The sequence below is a fragment of the Thamnophis sirtalis genome, unplaced genomic scaffold (genome assembly GCF_051295495.1).
Source record: "Thamnophis sirtalis isolate CommonGarterSnake01/CBP01778 unplaced genomic scaffold, rThaSir2_p1.2 scaffold_5, whole genome shotgun sequence".
Taxonomy (NCBI): Eukaryota; Metazoa; Chordata; class Lepidosauria; order Squamata; family Natricidae; genus Thamnophis; species Thamnophis sirtalis.
In genome coordinates this window covers 71,297,957-71,315,189 of record NW_028261385.1, presented here as the reverse complement: position 1 = coordinate 71,315,189, position 17,233 = coordinate 71,297,957, and the positions used below count along the sequence as shown (strand labels likewise).

At 36.2% G+C, this 17,233-nt stretch overlaps 1 protein-coding gene across 4 annotated transcripts in view; it reads left to right on the top strand.

The window, feature by feature from the left end:
• TJP2 (tight junction protein 2) overlaps positions 1–17,233 on the top strand; it is an 86,238-nt gene that overhangs the window by 19,291 nt on the left and 49,714 nt on the right. For 2 of the 4 annotated variants that reach the window (XM_087716006.1, XM_087716005.1), the window contains one exon: positions 1,297–1,408. The exons of 1 other annotated variant lie outside the window; for it this stretch is intronic. Coding sequence is in view for 1 of the 3 variants with exons in the window: in XM_087716004.1 (XP_087572130.1) it covers positions 8,206–8,268 (63 nt within the window). In the remaining 2 variants the exon portion in view is untranslated. Of the gene's footprint in view, positions 1–1,296; positions 1,409–7,982; positions 8,269–17,233 lie in introns of those variants that run through there. One more of the 4 variants, XM_087716004.1, reaches the window with a different exon arrangement.

Here is a 17,233-nt window from a genome sequence, read left to right as displayed (position 1 = left end):
CAATGTGTATATTCAGATTTCTCAGCTTACAACCATAATTGAGCCTAAAATTTCTGTTGCTAAGATGGTTGTTAAATGAGTTTTGACTCATTTTATTAGCTTTCTTGCCACAGTTCTTAAGTGAGTCACTGCAGTTGTTAAATTAGTATTGTTGTTAAGTGAATCTGGCTTCCTCATTAACTTTGCTTGCCAAAGGTGATCACATAGCCCTGGGACACTGCAACCAACATAAATATATACTAGTTGTCAAGCATCCAAATTTTGATTATGTGATCATGGGAATGCTTCAATAGTAGAGTAGGAAAAATGGTCATAAGTCATTTTTCAGTGCCATTATTATAGTATTTATTATAAGCATAAATACTTCTTAAAACATAAAATATAAAATTGTTTGGATCAATAACTAGATTTGATCTAGTTTGTATTCTCTTCCTAGTATTGCATTTCCTTCCTTTCTTCCTTTCTTCCTTTCTTCCTTTCTTTCTTCCTTCCTTCCTTCCTTCCTTCCTTCCTTCCTTCCTTCCTTCCTTCCTTCCTTCCTTTCCTTCCTTCCCATATTTCTGAATTTATTTTAACTCTAAAGCTAACAGATTTGAATGTACATGTCAATTCAGGCCTTGTTCTTTCAGTATACAGTACAGGTAGCAATGATTAGAAACATTCTGACTTCCTATAATTTTATCATGCCATGCTTCTTGACAAAATGGATCTACTGTAGTATTAGCTACTCCTACTCCAGGATATTTCAAAGATTGAATTCAGACATTGGCTGAATTCATACATTACACTGAGCTACAATTTTTCAGTCTTGGTTTTTTGAATAATTCAGTGTTCTTTTTGGAGTGTTTTAAAGCCAGGGTGTGATGGACAAACAATAAAAGCTTGATTCATAGTATTTGCTAAGCCACAATGGATAGATTCTCACATCATGCTGCTCTAAAAAAACCTGAATTGTAGCCTAGCACAATATGTGAGCCTAGTTATTTTTCCATGGGAATTTATACATATGAAGCGAGTGTATCAGTAGATCTGGTTCTAACAGACATATTTATATTGTTACATTGATTTTTTTAAAATTGTAGTATAAATGTGTGGCATTATCATGAATAGTATTAAACAACCAAAGAGATCTGTCAAAAAAGAGAAATGTTTTCTGTATTAATTTGCTAGGAAGAATTGTGTCCTGCAAAGCATAATTTAAAAGTTATTACAAATCTTTAGTTGATAATATTTCAAGCTTCATCTTGATTAATTGCATTGACAATTTACATTGTTCTTCTATTATTATTAATTTAGGGACCAGACATCAATATACCCATCTCCTTGTGAATGGGAGTATAGCTGTAATTTGAACCCGAGGCACTTTACAGGAAGTGCATTAAGAAGACTGAAGCCAGACCTTCCCCAGGTATGTGTTATTACATTCAGAGGTTAATACATTCAATAGTTTCAATCAACAGTCTGAAACAATAAAGAGAGTTGTAGTTCTACAATTATTATTCCAGGATCCTTTTGATTGTAAAAAGTGCTCTAGAGCAGGGATCCCCAACTCCAAAACCTCAGTCCATGGACCAGCACTGGTCCATGACATGCCAGAAACAGGTCCATGCTAACCAGTGAAGCTCCATCTGCAGGACCAAGGCAGCATGTGAAACCATGCCCACTCCAGTCTGCAGAAAAACTTTTCTCCATGGAATCAGTCCGTGGTGCCCAAAAGTTGACAAACTATATCATAAAATAGCACTGTGGGCATATGTACATAATGAAGCAAATCCTTTAAAGGGTTTAATAAATTTTTCCCCTCTATTTAAACAAAATCAAAGTAAAGCTATCTCCGAAATTCTTATCTAAGGTACTTCTAAAGATCAGGTAGATTTTCTATGTATTTAATTTTATATATTAAAAAGTAAAATGATATATGATGGCCTTAGTTATATTCTTGATGATTTGCAGTATAAATTTTCATTTTTGCAGGGAAAGGGAGAGGGCAATAGATACCGTATTTTTCAGAGTACAAGACGCACCTTTTTCCCCTCAAAAAAGAGGCTGAAAATCTGGGTGCGACTTATACACTGAATACAGCATTTTTTTGCCTCCCAAAACCTTGCCCCCTTCACCAAAATGACTATGCATAGCTTTTAGGAGGTTTTCAGAGAGCTGGTGGGGAGGGGAGAAATGAGCAAAAAAATGGGCTGTTTTTTGCTCAATTTTGTCTCCCCCCTGCCCCCAGGAGCACTCTATAAGCCTTCTAAAGGCTATGCATGCCCTTTTTTTTGGGGGGGGGACATGCCATTTCTGGGAGGTTTGCAGAGTGCAAAAACTTTTTTAAAAAATTGCCTCTTCAAAACCTTGGTGTGTCTTATACTGCAGTGCATCTTCTACTCCAAAAAATACGGAAACTGCAGTGAATATAATCTAAGGTGATAGTATAAAAATCCAAAAATGCTATTCTGTGCAGGTAGTTCTTGACTACATTTAACATTTAAGCCCCAAATTTCCTTGCTAAGCAAGATACTTGTTAAATGAGTTTGACCTGTTTTACAATCTTTCTTTCTACAGTTGTTAAGTGAATCACTACAGTTGTTAAGTGATTCTGGCTTCCTCCAGTGACTTTGCTTGTCAGAAGGTTGCAAAAGATGATTAAATGGACATTGCAACTGTCATAAATACATGCCAGTTACCAAGCATCCAAAATTTAATTACCTGACCATGGGGACGCCCTAAGGTTCATATGTGTGAAAAATGGTCAAAAAACACTTTTTCAATGCTGTTGTAACTTCAAATGGTCACTAAATGCAGAGGTGGTATTCAGCAGGTTCTGACAAGTTCTGGAGAACGGTAGGTTTGAGTCGTTCGGAGAACCAGTAAATACCACCTCTGACTGGTCCCATCCCCATCTATTCTCTGCCTCCCAAGTCCCAGCTGATCGGGAGGGAATGGAGATTTTACAGTATCCTTCCCCTGCCATGCCCACCAAGTCACGCCCACAGAACCGGTAGTAAAAAATACTGAATCCCTCCACTGAGTAAATGAATGGTTATAAATTGAGGACTACCTGTATATCTGTATAGAATCCCATGGAATTCTTTAGTGTTCAGTAGTCATATGGCCTCTGTGAAAAAAATGCATGGTAACAGTGAGAAACCTATGGGTATGTTGCTGATTTATAAATCATAGCAGCTAAGCCAACATGGCCTGGTGGCAAATTCTGGGGCACTCATGATGCTTCACGTGAAGATTCTGCTAGGAGTTACTTTTCCCATGTTGCATTTTTCACTACAATCATGTTTGCAATTACTTTCATTTGCCTCTGTTATCTTTAACAAATCTTTGGAGGCAGAATTGAGGCTTTAACACTGGTTATCCAATACGCATGGCTGCATTAAGTATTTCCGCGGGAAAGACATATTGGTAGTGACAGATAAGTTGGCTTTACTGAATTCTTTGTTATAGATGAATTTGCCAGGCACTGAAAAGAAGATTTCTTTCTCTTGATTAAACTGTCTTGAAAGTAAACATTCTGATCTATGCCATGTGCTATTTCTTTTCCTTTGAAAGCATATTTTAGAATAGGCCTAATATTTTTGGAAATTTATCAAGCTGATGCATTTGCATAAACTGCAAATTGAGAGCCAGCAGTTGAAACAAGTGTGGCTTTTCTCTTAGGTTTAATGGTGGAGTGCATCTCCATTGATTCTACATATGGCTAATGCTAAGCCAAGAGATTTACAGATCTCGGTGTCATATTCTATTTAATATGAAGATGATTGGGTTAGTAGCTGGAATCCAATCATGGGCTGATACCCTGAAAAATGAGTAAATACAAGTTTTTACTACAGGTTTATTAATATCCAGGGGATTCCATCCCAGCTAAGTATGTTTTCCCCCAAAACAAGTTCAGAAACTTCTAACCTTGTACATAAGAAAGCAGAAGAGATAACATTTATAATGCAATCTCACAATGAGATGTGCTGGACATGTTGAGGCACTTTTCCTGGACAGGTATTGGGAAACAAAGAAAAAAATTATCAAACCTTACACCATACAGTGGATTTTAAAAGCGAATTCTTGGGGTAGTCACTTATTTATATTACATTATTTGTGCATAATTGTAAAATTCTGTTCATTGAAAAAAGAATCCATATCAGTGGAATATAAAACCTAAACCGAAGAGAAATGTAAAGAGAGGCAATCCTAAGACATTAAATAAACATTGTTCTGGATCATACCGTGTTTCTCTAAAAATAAGACAGGGTCTTATTTTCTTTTGACCCCCGAAATAAGCACTTGGCCTTATTTTTGGGGAGATATTATTATTTTTGAAGTGCGGGAGGCTGCAAGCATGGTCACCTCATGGCTGCTGCTGTGTTACAATATTTTCAGGAAGAGCTTATTTTCAGGGGAGAGCTTATTTTAGCACATGTGCTCAAAACCCCAATAGGGCTTATTATCCAGAGAAGTCTTATTTTCAGGGAAACAGGGTATAATATTGCTGTTACATTGCTTGATCATCCAGTAAAATGCAGAATTCACGGATTGGTTTTTAGAATGAATTGCGAAGTTCACATCCCACTGGCAGTTTGTAATTCATTGATGCTGCTGTCTTCCTAAGTAGGTTGTAACAATAGTTTGCTTGTAAGCTGCTCTGGGTACAAAATGTTTTAAATACAGTGTAACACAAAATTGAGAACATGGGGGGGGGGGATATTTCTCTCAAATGAAATTGATTGACCAATAAAAATGCTCTGCACTAAAAATGGATATTTGCAATATGGAATGAGTAGTTTCATCTCTTTATTGTAGGGGTTTTTTTTTTGAAATGTTTAAAAATGAACTCTCTTATATGCAAATCTTCAGAAACAAAGGAATTATTCTTTTAAAAATTTCAATTATTTGAATAATCGGCAACAATCAATTTTTCTTCAAAACAAAATGTAGATTTTGTTTTTGCATTTTGGTTTTTTTAAAAATTCATTGGCATCTTCAAAAATGCAGGTCACATCACTTTTTTAAATGTTTTATTAAATTATATGTTTACATTTTATTAAGCATTACAATTGCAACTATAAAAACAAAATGAAAACTTTTAAAAAGGGGTCTAAGCTGTCTCTCAAGAGAGACAAAAATATGTAAACAACTTAATTCTCAGTCACAAGGCCATAAATTCATCTCTGTTGAGTTAGTACAAATACAATTTATTGTGTTTTTTGGAAAGAGAACTCATAAAATAATTTTACAACAGCAATTCCTAACTTTCCTTATCCCTTGTCAGCGCTGCTTCTTTGCTGTTCCTGGTTTAAACCAAGGTTCACATGCCATGCTAAGCCATACATTTTATCATATATAAACCATAGATTATAGATAATAAAGATAATATAGATAACATAGATAATAAAACATATGAAGCATAATTTTCTGGTTATGTGTATGAGCTCAGAGCAGGAGTGGGTTCTAGCTGGCGTTACTGCCAGTTCGCTCATGTGCACGCTTTGCACGCTTGTGCTGGATGTGCGCTGCGCATGCATGCACAATTCGATGGAAATTGTTTTGTGCATGTGCAGAACTCCAAAAAAGGATGGTTACGGCGGTGACCGCAGAACCAGTTCAGGGGGCGTGGCCAGCCTGGGTTGCTGCTGTTCTGCGACCCACGCAGGCATACTACTACTGATTCGGCTGAACCAGTAGGAACCCACCTCTGGCTCAGAGAGAACTATACAGTAGTAGGAAAAAACTGTCCATTGAGAAGAGGGGAAGAAGAAAAAAAAGCAGATAATTACATTTAACTTCCTTTGAGTAGACTAAATTTTGAATTCAAGAACATGTGGTTGTGACTCAAGTGATCTCAAAGGCCTTCTCTTTAGTTGCAACATTTTGTTTTAAAACTGAACAGCCTTTCCCAATCTGGAATTCCCACAGCCTTCAGTCTTACTGGCTGGCAGCTTTGAGAGCTATAGTCTCACTGCATCAAGATAGTGCCAGTGTGGAAAAGGTATACTTTTCTATGTAATAGTTGAAGCAAACATTTTGTCTCTGTAACTGAAACAAAACTGATCGTATATTATCATTATTATTGTTATATGGATAAGCTGAGCAAAATGTATCACTTTCAAATGTATCACTTTCATCCTGTCTACCTATTACTTTTTTATTGATTAGAATAACTTAGGAATGTAATTGTGACTATGATGCAAACCAGGAACTTAAGAAAAATGTTAAAATAACATTTATTTACTTCATACAGTATTTTATTGTTTAAAAAACATGCAATGCTTCTCAAACATTGTTACTTCTGCCAGAAGAGAACCTTTTTTTCCTTACCGACTGAGCAATTGAATAAGATCACAGCTTTGTCTGGTTTCTATCTCCGAAAGTAAACAAGGTACTGACTTTGCAAACTGATTATTACTGGAAACAGCTGAGATACCATTACACTAGGCATACTTTCCCTTGGGGATTATTTTGCACTTCTATACATTGTTGCTGTAATGCCATACCAGTCTAGGAGCACCCACCACTCCTCAAAGAAAGCTGTAATCCCTACATGAGCTTCAATTACTGTTTCCTGCATTTAGGGCACTACTATTATTTAGTTTGTATTTTCTATATTATTCATAGTTTTTTTTTGCTGTTCAGGGGGGTTGGGGGAGATGATGCAGAGAAATAAAAAAATCATCTTGCGCTGCTTTTATTATTGGAAGTATATGTCGTTGCTGCCATTTTCTCCTCCTGGTTTTAGGATTTGAAATGTGGACAGGTTCAATTCTTGTTCTTTACACGCTGGTGATCTTTATACCACGAGTTTGGACTGTTGACATTCCTGTCTGATGTAAAGCTTAAGTCATTGGGGGGGAGGGAATGTTATTCCCAACCTCACCAAGAATTCTCTTTCAGAACTTTTCATTTTTTCCTTGTCATGTCTATTTTTCACTTACTAAAACCTCTTCCAACCCAGGACCTGTGTGTCACTTTCTGTTTCCCAGGCCCAGTTTATTTACAATTTGTGAAATAATTACTCAATAGAAGTCCTAGATTTGTCTCTGTGTGCCTTCGAGGGAATTTTTGATCCTAGGGACCGGGCAACTTCTTGCAGTTTTCTTGGCAGGTCCCAGATTTGAGACATTACCAAAGCTGAAACTTTCAGGCAACTCCATAGGAAAGCCCTGGTCCTCCAATGATTAGAATTGGACTTAAAACGGCTTAAAACAGGCCCCTTTGCAGGCCCAAGGCTGGAGATGAAGGAACATAGCCCTATATCTTTTCCCCATGTCCAGCATCCTTGCACGGCATTAAAGGCCTACTCAAGCGCATAAGAATTTGTTGTTCTGACCCTCTTCGTCCTACTTCTCTAAAACGGGCTCTTCCACGCTTCTCCTATCCGAGCTCTGGTTTTACGCAGCAGCTTAATTTCTTCATAACACGCCCCTTCTCCACGCCCCCGTGTATGCGTCCGTGTGTGTATGCGCGTACTCGCGCGCTTCTTTTTCTACTCTTTTTGTAACTCTCCCCCCCCCCCAAATGGAAACGGAAGCGTTGGTCTTGCTGAGGCACTGAGTGGCTGCCGCGATTCCTCCCTCGCATCATGGGAGGCGTTAAGCGAACAATTAATGCCCTTGCCGGCGCCCGCCCCTCAACTTCCAAGAGGGAAGACGAAATGTTGCAATGGGAGCAGCGCAGGGTTCCATCGGGAGCGAACCAATTGGCCCAGGAGGGGGGAGGGAGCAGGTCTGTATTACCACCCAGCGCCGTTTCCTTCCCCCCGTTTTATTCTTGGCTGCTGTTCTCGGTGTCGCGGGGTCCTGTTTCACTCGCCTAGTCTGGATAGCGAACACGGGCGTGAAGTCGGCGCCACAGGTGCGCGCGAGGTTTTTTGGGGTAACCCTCCCCTCTCGGCTCGGAATGGTAGCGGCGTTATTAAAGAGTGTTGCTTTGGTGTGGTAGTTGCGCTCAGCGAAGGCTGGATATTCCGGCCGGGCGGCTTCTTAAGGTTTGTTGGGAGGATGGGATAAGGACTCCGGAGACCAGAAGGGGAAGTTTTTGGTTTCCCAAAGAGTGCGAAACTTTTTTCAGGATATAAGGAAGCCCAAGAGTTGCCCAGGAATAGCAAGGCGCCCGCCGCTTTCTGAGTGTGAAAACCGGGGGAAGTAAGTGAGACGGCTGAAGTTTTATCTCGTAGCGGTTTCCTTCAAGGAACACTCTTGCTTGGAGATGCCGGTGAGAAGGAGCGATCGCCATCTGCCTGCTCGGTCGATGTTTTCCCCGTGGTTTAGGGTAAGTTTTTAAGCATCCTCGCCTCCCTCGTTTCCTTCCGATCTCCCCATCCTTTCTTCTCCAGCTTTAAGAGTGGCATTTACGGACTCTCTGAATCGGTTTAAAATGGACCCGGGGTTTCCTTTGCTGCAAAAATGGACATTACGTATTTTTGGTTATTGAAAACGATGGACGATGTTTAGGTGGCTAATTTAAGGCTTTTTGGATTGACTTTCAGGATACATTGCAGGGTATATTACCTGTGATAGGTCCATAGTGCAAGAGAGATAGTTGAATGTTTTATCTTGTAGGGTGGAACCTACATGAGGGGGGGGGGGTAGTTGATATTTTGCTGGTAGGGCAAACATCCTTTTCTTTGCCCATGATTTATTTAATTGTTCTCAAGGTAGATTAGGTTGCTGTTTATCATCCTATACAATTGAGTGCCCTCAAGACTACAACTCTCATCAGCCCCAGACATGAGGATTCTGAGGAAGTGTAATTCAAGATTTAGAAAGGCCCCGGGTGATTAAAAGGCCAGTATAGGCGATGTTCAGGTTTTGTTCCTTTTTGACTTCTGCACAAACTTCTGCACAAACGCGCAGGAGAGTGATTTTGCATGTTATGTTACAACTGCATGCTTTAAACTATGATGAACTGGGCAAACAATTGTCAAACTTCACTAATAGGACAAAGTCCACAGCATTTTGGGACAAAGCTAAAAAGCAACTGCACAAGTTAATGCAATATGTGCACCTATTAATGCAAACACAGTGGGGAGGGAGGGAGAATTTGGCTGAGACTTAAGTCAAACAGCACACTAAGCCAACTAAATTATTTTATGCCTTGCCCCTTGTCTGAACCCAATTGTAGCCTATGGTTTAGCAAGTTGTGCTAGCCTATCCAGTTGTGGTTGTTGTTGTTTTTAAACTATGGTTAAACCTCCTATGACTTAATGTATTGTGCAGACATGGTGACAATAAGTGTAGTGGCTCAATAGACATTTGAAAGTACAGTATATGTTCATTTTCTGTAAAAATACAGCAGTGAAGTTGGAAATAGGAGTATTCAGATAAAATCTGAGGCATGGTTTATTTCTTAGTTATAGAAGATCAATTTTTTTATAAGTTCTGTAACATTTACAGCATTAGGAGTGAATCATAAATTTGTCCAGGTAGCCTATGTAGTAAAATATATCTTACTCTGATATACAAATTAATAGCGCATTAGAAATTAAGGACAAACCTAAAAAAAATTCTCAATCCCCTTAATTCAATCTTAGAATATTTTTATGACTTTGTAAGGTTGCAGAGATTATTCTTTCAAAGAAAATAAAAGGTATTGCTTTGGAAACACTTACTTTTTGAAAGAAGCAAAAGTAAGAGCCAGGTGTGGAAATAGCAGAAATGTTATCATTTTAAATTAAGGATAGGCTAACTAGGAAGCTAATTTTTAATAAAACATATTTTTTAAAGCAACAAATTGGTCAGAGACACTAAACATAAGACCTTTAATTATTTCTTGAAAATTATCATCTGTATCCTACTTTTTTAAAAATTTAAAACGAATATAGAAAACATGTATTTATGTCAACTGGAGTTTTGAATTATGTTTTAGTATTATTTGATCCTCTTAAAAGATTTGTTAAGTTTCATTTCTGTAAACTAGATAATAACTTTTAGAAGCCAATGTGCATCTGTTAATTTTATTCAAATATTATTGCGTACTGTTCTGGACCGAATACTATTCTGTTCACATGGTTGGAAGAAAGATGTATAAATTATTGTTCTGACAGCAGAAGTGAACTTGCTACTGCTTTTTCCCCCTATATTTATTAATTATATTTAAGAACCGTCTATCTCCCTCATAGAGTGACTCTGGGTGGTAAGAGTGACTAATATTAATTTGTAAAATACTAATGTTTTTTCATATTCAGCATGATTATGAAACTTAAAATGTTTGGCAAGTGGCAGCATCTGAACTCTTGACCCGTTGCTTGTCTGTCTGTCTGTCTGTCTGTCTGTCTCCCCCCTCTTTTATACAAACACACATGAACATATTGAATAGAACTCTGCATTTCATACTCTTAACTACTAGTAGACCAACAAAGGGATAAATGGCTTCAGGTGGTTTTATTTCATTTTTTAAAATACCATGTATTATAATTTGCCCAATATCCTTTTTCTGAGATGGCTATATCTGTCAGTGGAAGAAATATGAATTATATCAGTGCAAGACATAGGAAAGTCAAATACAATGTGTTGCTTCAGCGCAGAATAATTTGCAAGATTTTAAAACATGGAATCTTTATAAAGATGTAACATGGATGTGAAAAGTTCAGGTACCATATTCCTTATTGCTGATTTAAAGGATACTGATAAAAACAGACCAACAAAACTATGAAACATTGTTCTCCCCAGCAGATATTGTCTACCTGTCATCCAAATGTTGCTGAATTGAATGTAATACCAATGAGTTCAGAAAGGCTGTGGCCTGTATCTTGCAATGTGGAAGAGCATTGCAGAGAGAAGGGGAAAGTAAGTTTCTAAGGATCTGATGTCTGGAGGCAGCCACAAGCTTCCTTTACTGAAGTGGGACAAGATCTGAGAGAATGGGACTGTGCATGGGACGTATTTTCCTGGCTTATTATCCCAATAATGCTGATGGAAGAGATACAGTGGAAAAAAGAAACATACAACCAAATAACCCAGCAGTTGAATGAGACCTTGGAGCAGTTCAATAGCTGTGCTTGTTTCCTGACTAATGCAAAATCTCGTTACATTTGCTAAAGCCTTTTTCTTTAATGTATCCAGCAAGTTATGACAGTGTCAGTAAACATCTGCCTCGTCGGCTGAGAGTTCACATGCTCTTTGCCTCAGCTAACAATTGCAAGGCAAAGAGATTACATTGGACCTTACAATAGACAAAGAAGTCAGTGTCTGAGGGGGGCGGGGAGGGGGGGAATCTCAGAATTGAGAGAAGAGGCTTCTTGGGGATGCTATCGTTTTTCTCTTTTCAGTTCAATGGCTAAATCTAGTTCTTGTTCTCATTCTAATTCTGATAGCGTCAGATAACACAAATATAACTGTGAGCTAAGGCTGTTTTTCTCTCCCTTTCCCTACCATCCTTTGCCCCCTATTAATATGTGAATTCAGGTAAGCATTATTCCTCCCTTTTCTGCAAGCAGAATATACCCTATTACATTTTGGAGGTGATTGATGAAGTAATGTAAATTATAGGTAAATTTCAACTGTGAGTGTAAGCATTGCATATAAGGCATACTAGGACTAACATCTGTAGGTTGGGAGGAAGGAAATTTCTTAAATTGGAAAACTTTATTCCTATTTTTCAAAGTGTTACATTTCAATTCATGGGAAAGATATAAGTTACTGAGGAGATTATTTGATTAGTAAGTTGAAATCAAAGAACATGCATGAATGGAGGAAGAGGAATGCATAAGAATTAATATGGATGATGGGAAGCATAGAAAAATTTACTGTAGCATTATTGTAAGTGAAATTTGTTGCAGTTTGATCGGATAAGTAGCTTGACTTGCAACCACAATTGAGACCAGAATTTCAATTGCCAAGTAAGGTGGTGGTTAAATGAGTCACGCCTGATTTCATTTTGTGAATCCAATTTCCCATCAATTTTACTTGTCAGATGCCAGCTAGGAAGGTCTCAGACGGTGACCCTCGGTTGCTGCAGCTGTCATAAATATAAGCCAGTTGCCAAATACCTGAATTTGATCATATGGCCAACAATTGTAAGTGGAAGGACTGGGTTGTAAGTCACTTTTTTGGGTGACGTCATAACTTCAAATAGCCGCTAACCAAATGGTTCTAAGTCAAGGACTATCTGTAAATACTAACTTGATTGGATTTTATCCCAATAATAAGTTTGGTTTATTCAGTATTTTAGATGAAAGGAGGATTTCGGGAAATAATTTTCCTCCTAGTTTTGTACAGGTAGTCTTCGACTTAATGACCAAAATTGAGCCCAAAATGTCCCAGGTAATTGTTAATTGAATTGTGCCTCATTTTACAATCTTTTTTTTGCCACAGATGTTAAGTGAATCCTTCCATTGTTAAGTGATTAATATGGTCATTAAAGAAATCTGCCTTCCCCTGTTGCCTTTGTTTGTTGGAAGCCACCTGTGAAATTTACAAATGGGGATCCCATGACTCCAGGGCAGTGCAACTGTCACAAATACATGCCAGTTACGAAGTCCTCACATTTTTATCACATCACTAGGAATACTGCAAGAGTACGAAACCCAATTATAAGTCACTTTGCTTGTAACTTCAAACAGTTACTAAATGAATGGTTGTAAGTCAGTGACTACGTATGTTATAGAAAAATAGCCTATGCAATGTTTTGATTTCTGCTGCATGAAAATAACCTTATAACTACCACTCTTCCTCCTAATTGTGACCTCAAACAAGGAACAAAAAGAATGTGTAATTAAAAAAATCTACTTGCATAACAATGAAAACTTATTAGCACAAAGAATTCTATGTGTATGTTTGCTTATATACATACTCAACCTACACAGTGGTTATTTTCAATGTTTTGCATTGGCAACTTCTTAGATTGAACCTTGAGATAAAATGTTTCTTATGAGCTATATAATTAGTAGAGTAGATCTTCATTATAGATATGCTAAAGCTTTAATATTGCAATGTTCTTGTGAGTATTCCAAAGGTAATCACTTTTTTTATTGTAGTTACACAAATATGGGAATAAAGATTGTGCCCATATTTTCAGATTTTTTTGGCATTTAAGCTAGAGATTAAAAAAACAATTTAAAAAGCAATATTAACTCCTGTTTTTGTATGTTTCCTGTCTTAAAATGAATTTTGACAGTTGTGGCTGGAGGCTTTCTCAATAAAAGGGGCTGTTGACTGTGTGATAGTTTTCTTTCATTTTTTGACATGTATCAATCACTGAACAAAAACTCTCTTAACGTTTTCTGTATAAATGCATTTTTAATCTTTGCTTCCTAATCTTGAAAGAAACAGAGAAGATGTTAATTTACTCTAGCAATAATCTGATGAACTATTTTTGAAGACTTGTATCTCAATCAGTCTTGCCATATCAGGTTTGTTGTTGTTGGTTGCAAAGTCGTGTCTGACCCATTGCGACCCCATGGACAACGTTCCTTCGGGCCTTCTGGTCCTCTACCATCCTCTAGAGTCCATTTAAGATCAACTGTCCATGAGGTTTTCATGGCAAAGATCCTGGAGTCGGTTGCCATTTCCTTCTCAAGTAGATCCCATTTTGCCAGGGCTCTCTGCTATGACCTGTCCATCTTGGGTGGCCCTGCACGGCATAGCTCATAGCTTCATTGAGATAGCAAGCCCCTTCATCATGACAAGGCAGTAATCCATGAAGGGGCACATCAGGTTAGAGAAAGCTGTTTCATATCTCTACAATGAACTTCTTTAAAAGCCATTTTATTTATATGTTCCAATATGGTATTGTGTCAAGAAAAATGTATGTGCGTTTTTAATATACTTATTTACTATACAGAAATAGTAAAGGTACTATTGTTGAGGTACCAGATTTTTCTATTTTGGATTTTATTATTTTTGCTGTATATATTGTTCATTTTGTTGGTTTTTAAGCTGCCCAGAGTTTGGTTTTAAGATGGGCATCTATACATATATTTAAATAAATAAATCAGCAACAGAAAATCAAAACTGGAAAATATGGATAGAAAAAGACAAAAATCACAAACTCTACAAACACACAGATATATAAACACACAAATCTTGTAGAGGAGAGTTATGTTAGTCTAGGATTTAAAAAAATCAGGAGGAGCACTTTTCTTTAACAGATTGTATTTAAAAGTATCATTAGTATTATAAATTCTAATTTTTTAATAAAATATGTTACTTGAAAAAGATGCTACTAGGCTCCTTATGATATTGAACTTTGTTTAAATGTAAACGTACGCTAAATAAAAATACTACTACATCCCTGTTACAGGGATTTTCAAATAATGTTCAGGAGAACACAATATAAAAAAAGTTGTTGAAGGTAGGCAATTTTCTATCACTAGATCATTGTCTCTCTTTATTTTAACTAATAAGTTAAAAAAGTTTGAAAACTCCTATTCCATAATTACAATTTTAAAAAGCTCAATTTTTAAGCATGGCATTAAACTTGACCACATGAACTATTATTGGTCAGTCTTTCCACTATATCTTTTATTCATTTTGCAGGATAATTTTTATTAAAGATTACATTGTACAGATAAAACTAGTGCAAATGACAAAAGATACAAAATATTAAAAAAATATTAAAAAATGAAAAGTGCAGGAAAAAAGAAAAGAAAACCCACTGGTTCATGGCAAGTATAGTTAATAACATGATCAGCCATTAAAATGCAACCAATCATCTCATCATCCAAAATCCAATCCTATTTTCTGTAAATAAGTATTAAAGTCTCATCTTAATTAGAAAAGCTTACTAAGGGTTATCAGAAATAGCAATGTAACTATTACCGTGTTTCCCCTTATTTTTATTTTTTTTTTGACCCCCCCAAAATGGCCTTATTTTTGGGAAGGTCTTATTATTTTTGAGGTGCAGGCGAGCATGGTCATCTCATGGCTGCTGCTGTGTTGCACTATTTTTCAGGGAGGGCTTATTTTCAAGGAGGCTTATTTTAGTGCAGGTGCTCAAAAGCCCGATCGGGCTTATTATCCGGGGAGGTCTTATTTTCAAGGAAACAGGGTACAAACTATATCTGATATATTTTATCCTTTTTATATTTATATTTCTTTTTTAAAAACCAAATGTCTCCATGTCATCTCTTTAAATGAACAAAAACTTTAAAATATAGTCTAGTTCTAGTCAACATAAATCCATTAAACATTACCAGAAATTGCAATCAAGGTATTTTAACCTTGATTAAATTAACCAGCTTTATATTCTTTCCCCTTTATCACAACAGTCCGCTCTGATGTTGTCCAAGTGTGTGTTTTCTTTTCATACTGTCTTTGCTTTATTTCACAAAAGTGATTATAATTTTAACAAGCCCCTTTGAAAAATCCTGTATAAAGAGGTCATTTGCGTTACTTTTCATATTCTCACTATTTCTTCTCTTAAAATTATTGACAACTTTATCAGTTTTGTGTTTGGCCCTTTTTGTGAATCCAATATAAAAATGTGATCCATGTAACTCTTCAGGTTTAGTATTTGTAGGTATTTTTTAATTGTTAAATCATCCAGTTTCATTTGTATATCCAAGAATTCATGTTTTTATATGATGTATTCACTATTGAAGTCCATCTCCTTCTTATACACAGTCCTTTTAAAATTCACATTCAAATAAATTTCAGTTTTATTTGGTGGAACTATTCCTATTCCTAATTTATATATAATAGCAGCTATTTTTAAAATTATTTTCTGAGCCCAATAATTATAGATCTTTCTTAATGGATCCATTTATACATTTAATTCCATTTCCATTGTTCTGGTGACCAAATCATCAGTTGTTCCCCCAGTGTAAATTTACAAAGTTTCCCACAGGAAGTATTCTTATAATTTATTTCAAAGTCTTAACCCAAATTCACTTGGATCCTTAATCCATTAAAACTTTTTTAAACCAACAGTCAAATCACTCTTTTGCTGTATATTATTTGTTTTTTATAAACTTTTATAAACTCATTTTTTTTTAATTTGGTGAAAACTCACCCAGTGAATATAGTAAAATCTTGGGTTTGAAATTTCTCAATGTTTAAAAAGAAGCAAAAAAAAACCCCTATCTCTAAATTAAATATAAAATCCAGAGAAATTTTAATTGAATATCTTGCTGTTTTAGGCTTTTGGATAATCCAGATTTTCCTGACAGTAATCTGATCTAAAATACCACTATCCTTAAAGTACTTTCTTTTTTAAAAAATAGCAGGACAAACCAACCAGTTTTTCAAATAGTGTGAATAATAATAAATATAATATTTACATCCCAGCATCTTCCAAATGTGCCTGGCATTGTACCATATCAATTAGCTAAATCAAATAATGCCACTCCAATGAAGAATATTTGTCAGGTGGTGACAGACATATAAGCCCTTCCCCATTTTTTCAAAGTTAATACTTTACCTTTCATTGACTGAGTTCATATTCCTCACATCCTAGAATATGTCTCTTAATCCAACATTGTCTAATTAAAAATACAACATCCAAGAATAATTTCTTTTGTGTATGCTGTATTATTCCTACCATGCAATTAAAATGTTTACATTTTCAATTAAAGAGAAGCAGCAAGCAACACTTCTTTTTCCTCAATCTGTATTTATTGGTATTGTTCCATCTGTCTCAATTCTTATTTTTGCTGTGATTTCTGCATAAACCTTCCCAGTTCAAGTCAATTTGAAAGTTTATTTAGCTGCCTTCAGGCGTTCCTGGGAATGTCTGCCCTAATTAGAATAATCTTAGATCTTTTAGGTTTCATTTTATGAAACCCCACTATTTGATAATCACGGAAATGGACAAATATAACTGATGGTCACTTTTTACTGTTGCAGTTGTCCTCTATTGATAACTTTAAAGCCTTAAGAATTTATAACTTTGCCAGAAACAAAAGCTACAATAGTCCTTTTACTTCTCTCATATAATATTTATAGTAAACGTTTTTTCTCGGCTCCCATACAGAGCTGTGATTGGACATTGCAAGAGTAGCTGGAAATACATCATTAAAAATGTATAATGGTTCAATATAATATTGTCTGGGACATCAATGACTTACTAGGGTTCTATACTTGTGAAATCCTGGATTCCCAACCTGTTGCTTATTTATTACAATAAGCAGAAGAATCTTCCCCAGAGCCTTTTCTAATACTTGAAGCTCTGCAGTAATGAAGTTGCAAGGCTGCTTTTAATTTTAATCTTTGTCTAATTCTAATTTGTCTGTTTTCTGAACATTTTTCCTCCAATTTTTATATCATTTAGTTGAACATTGCCTTAAGACTCAACTGCT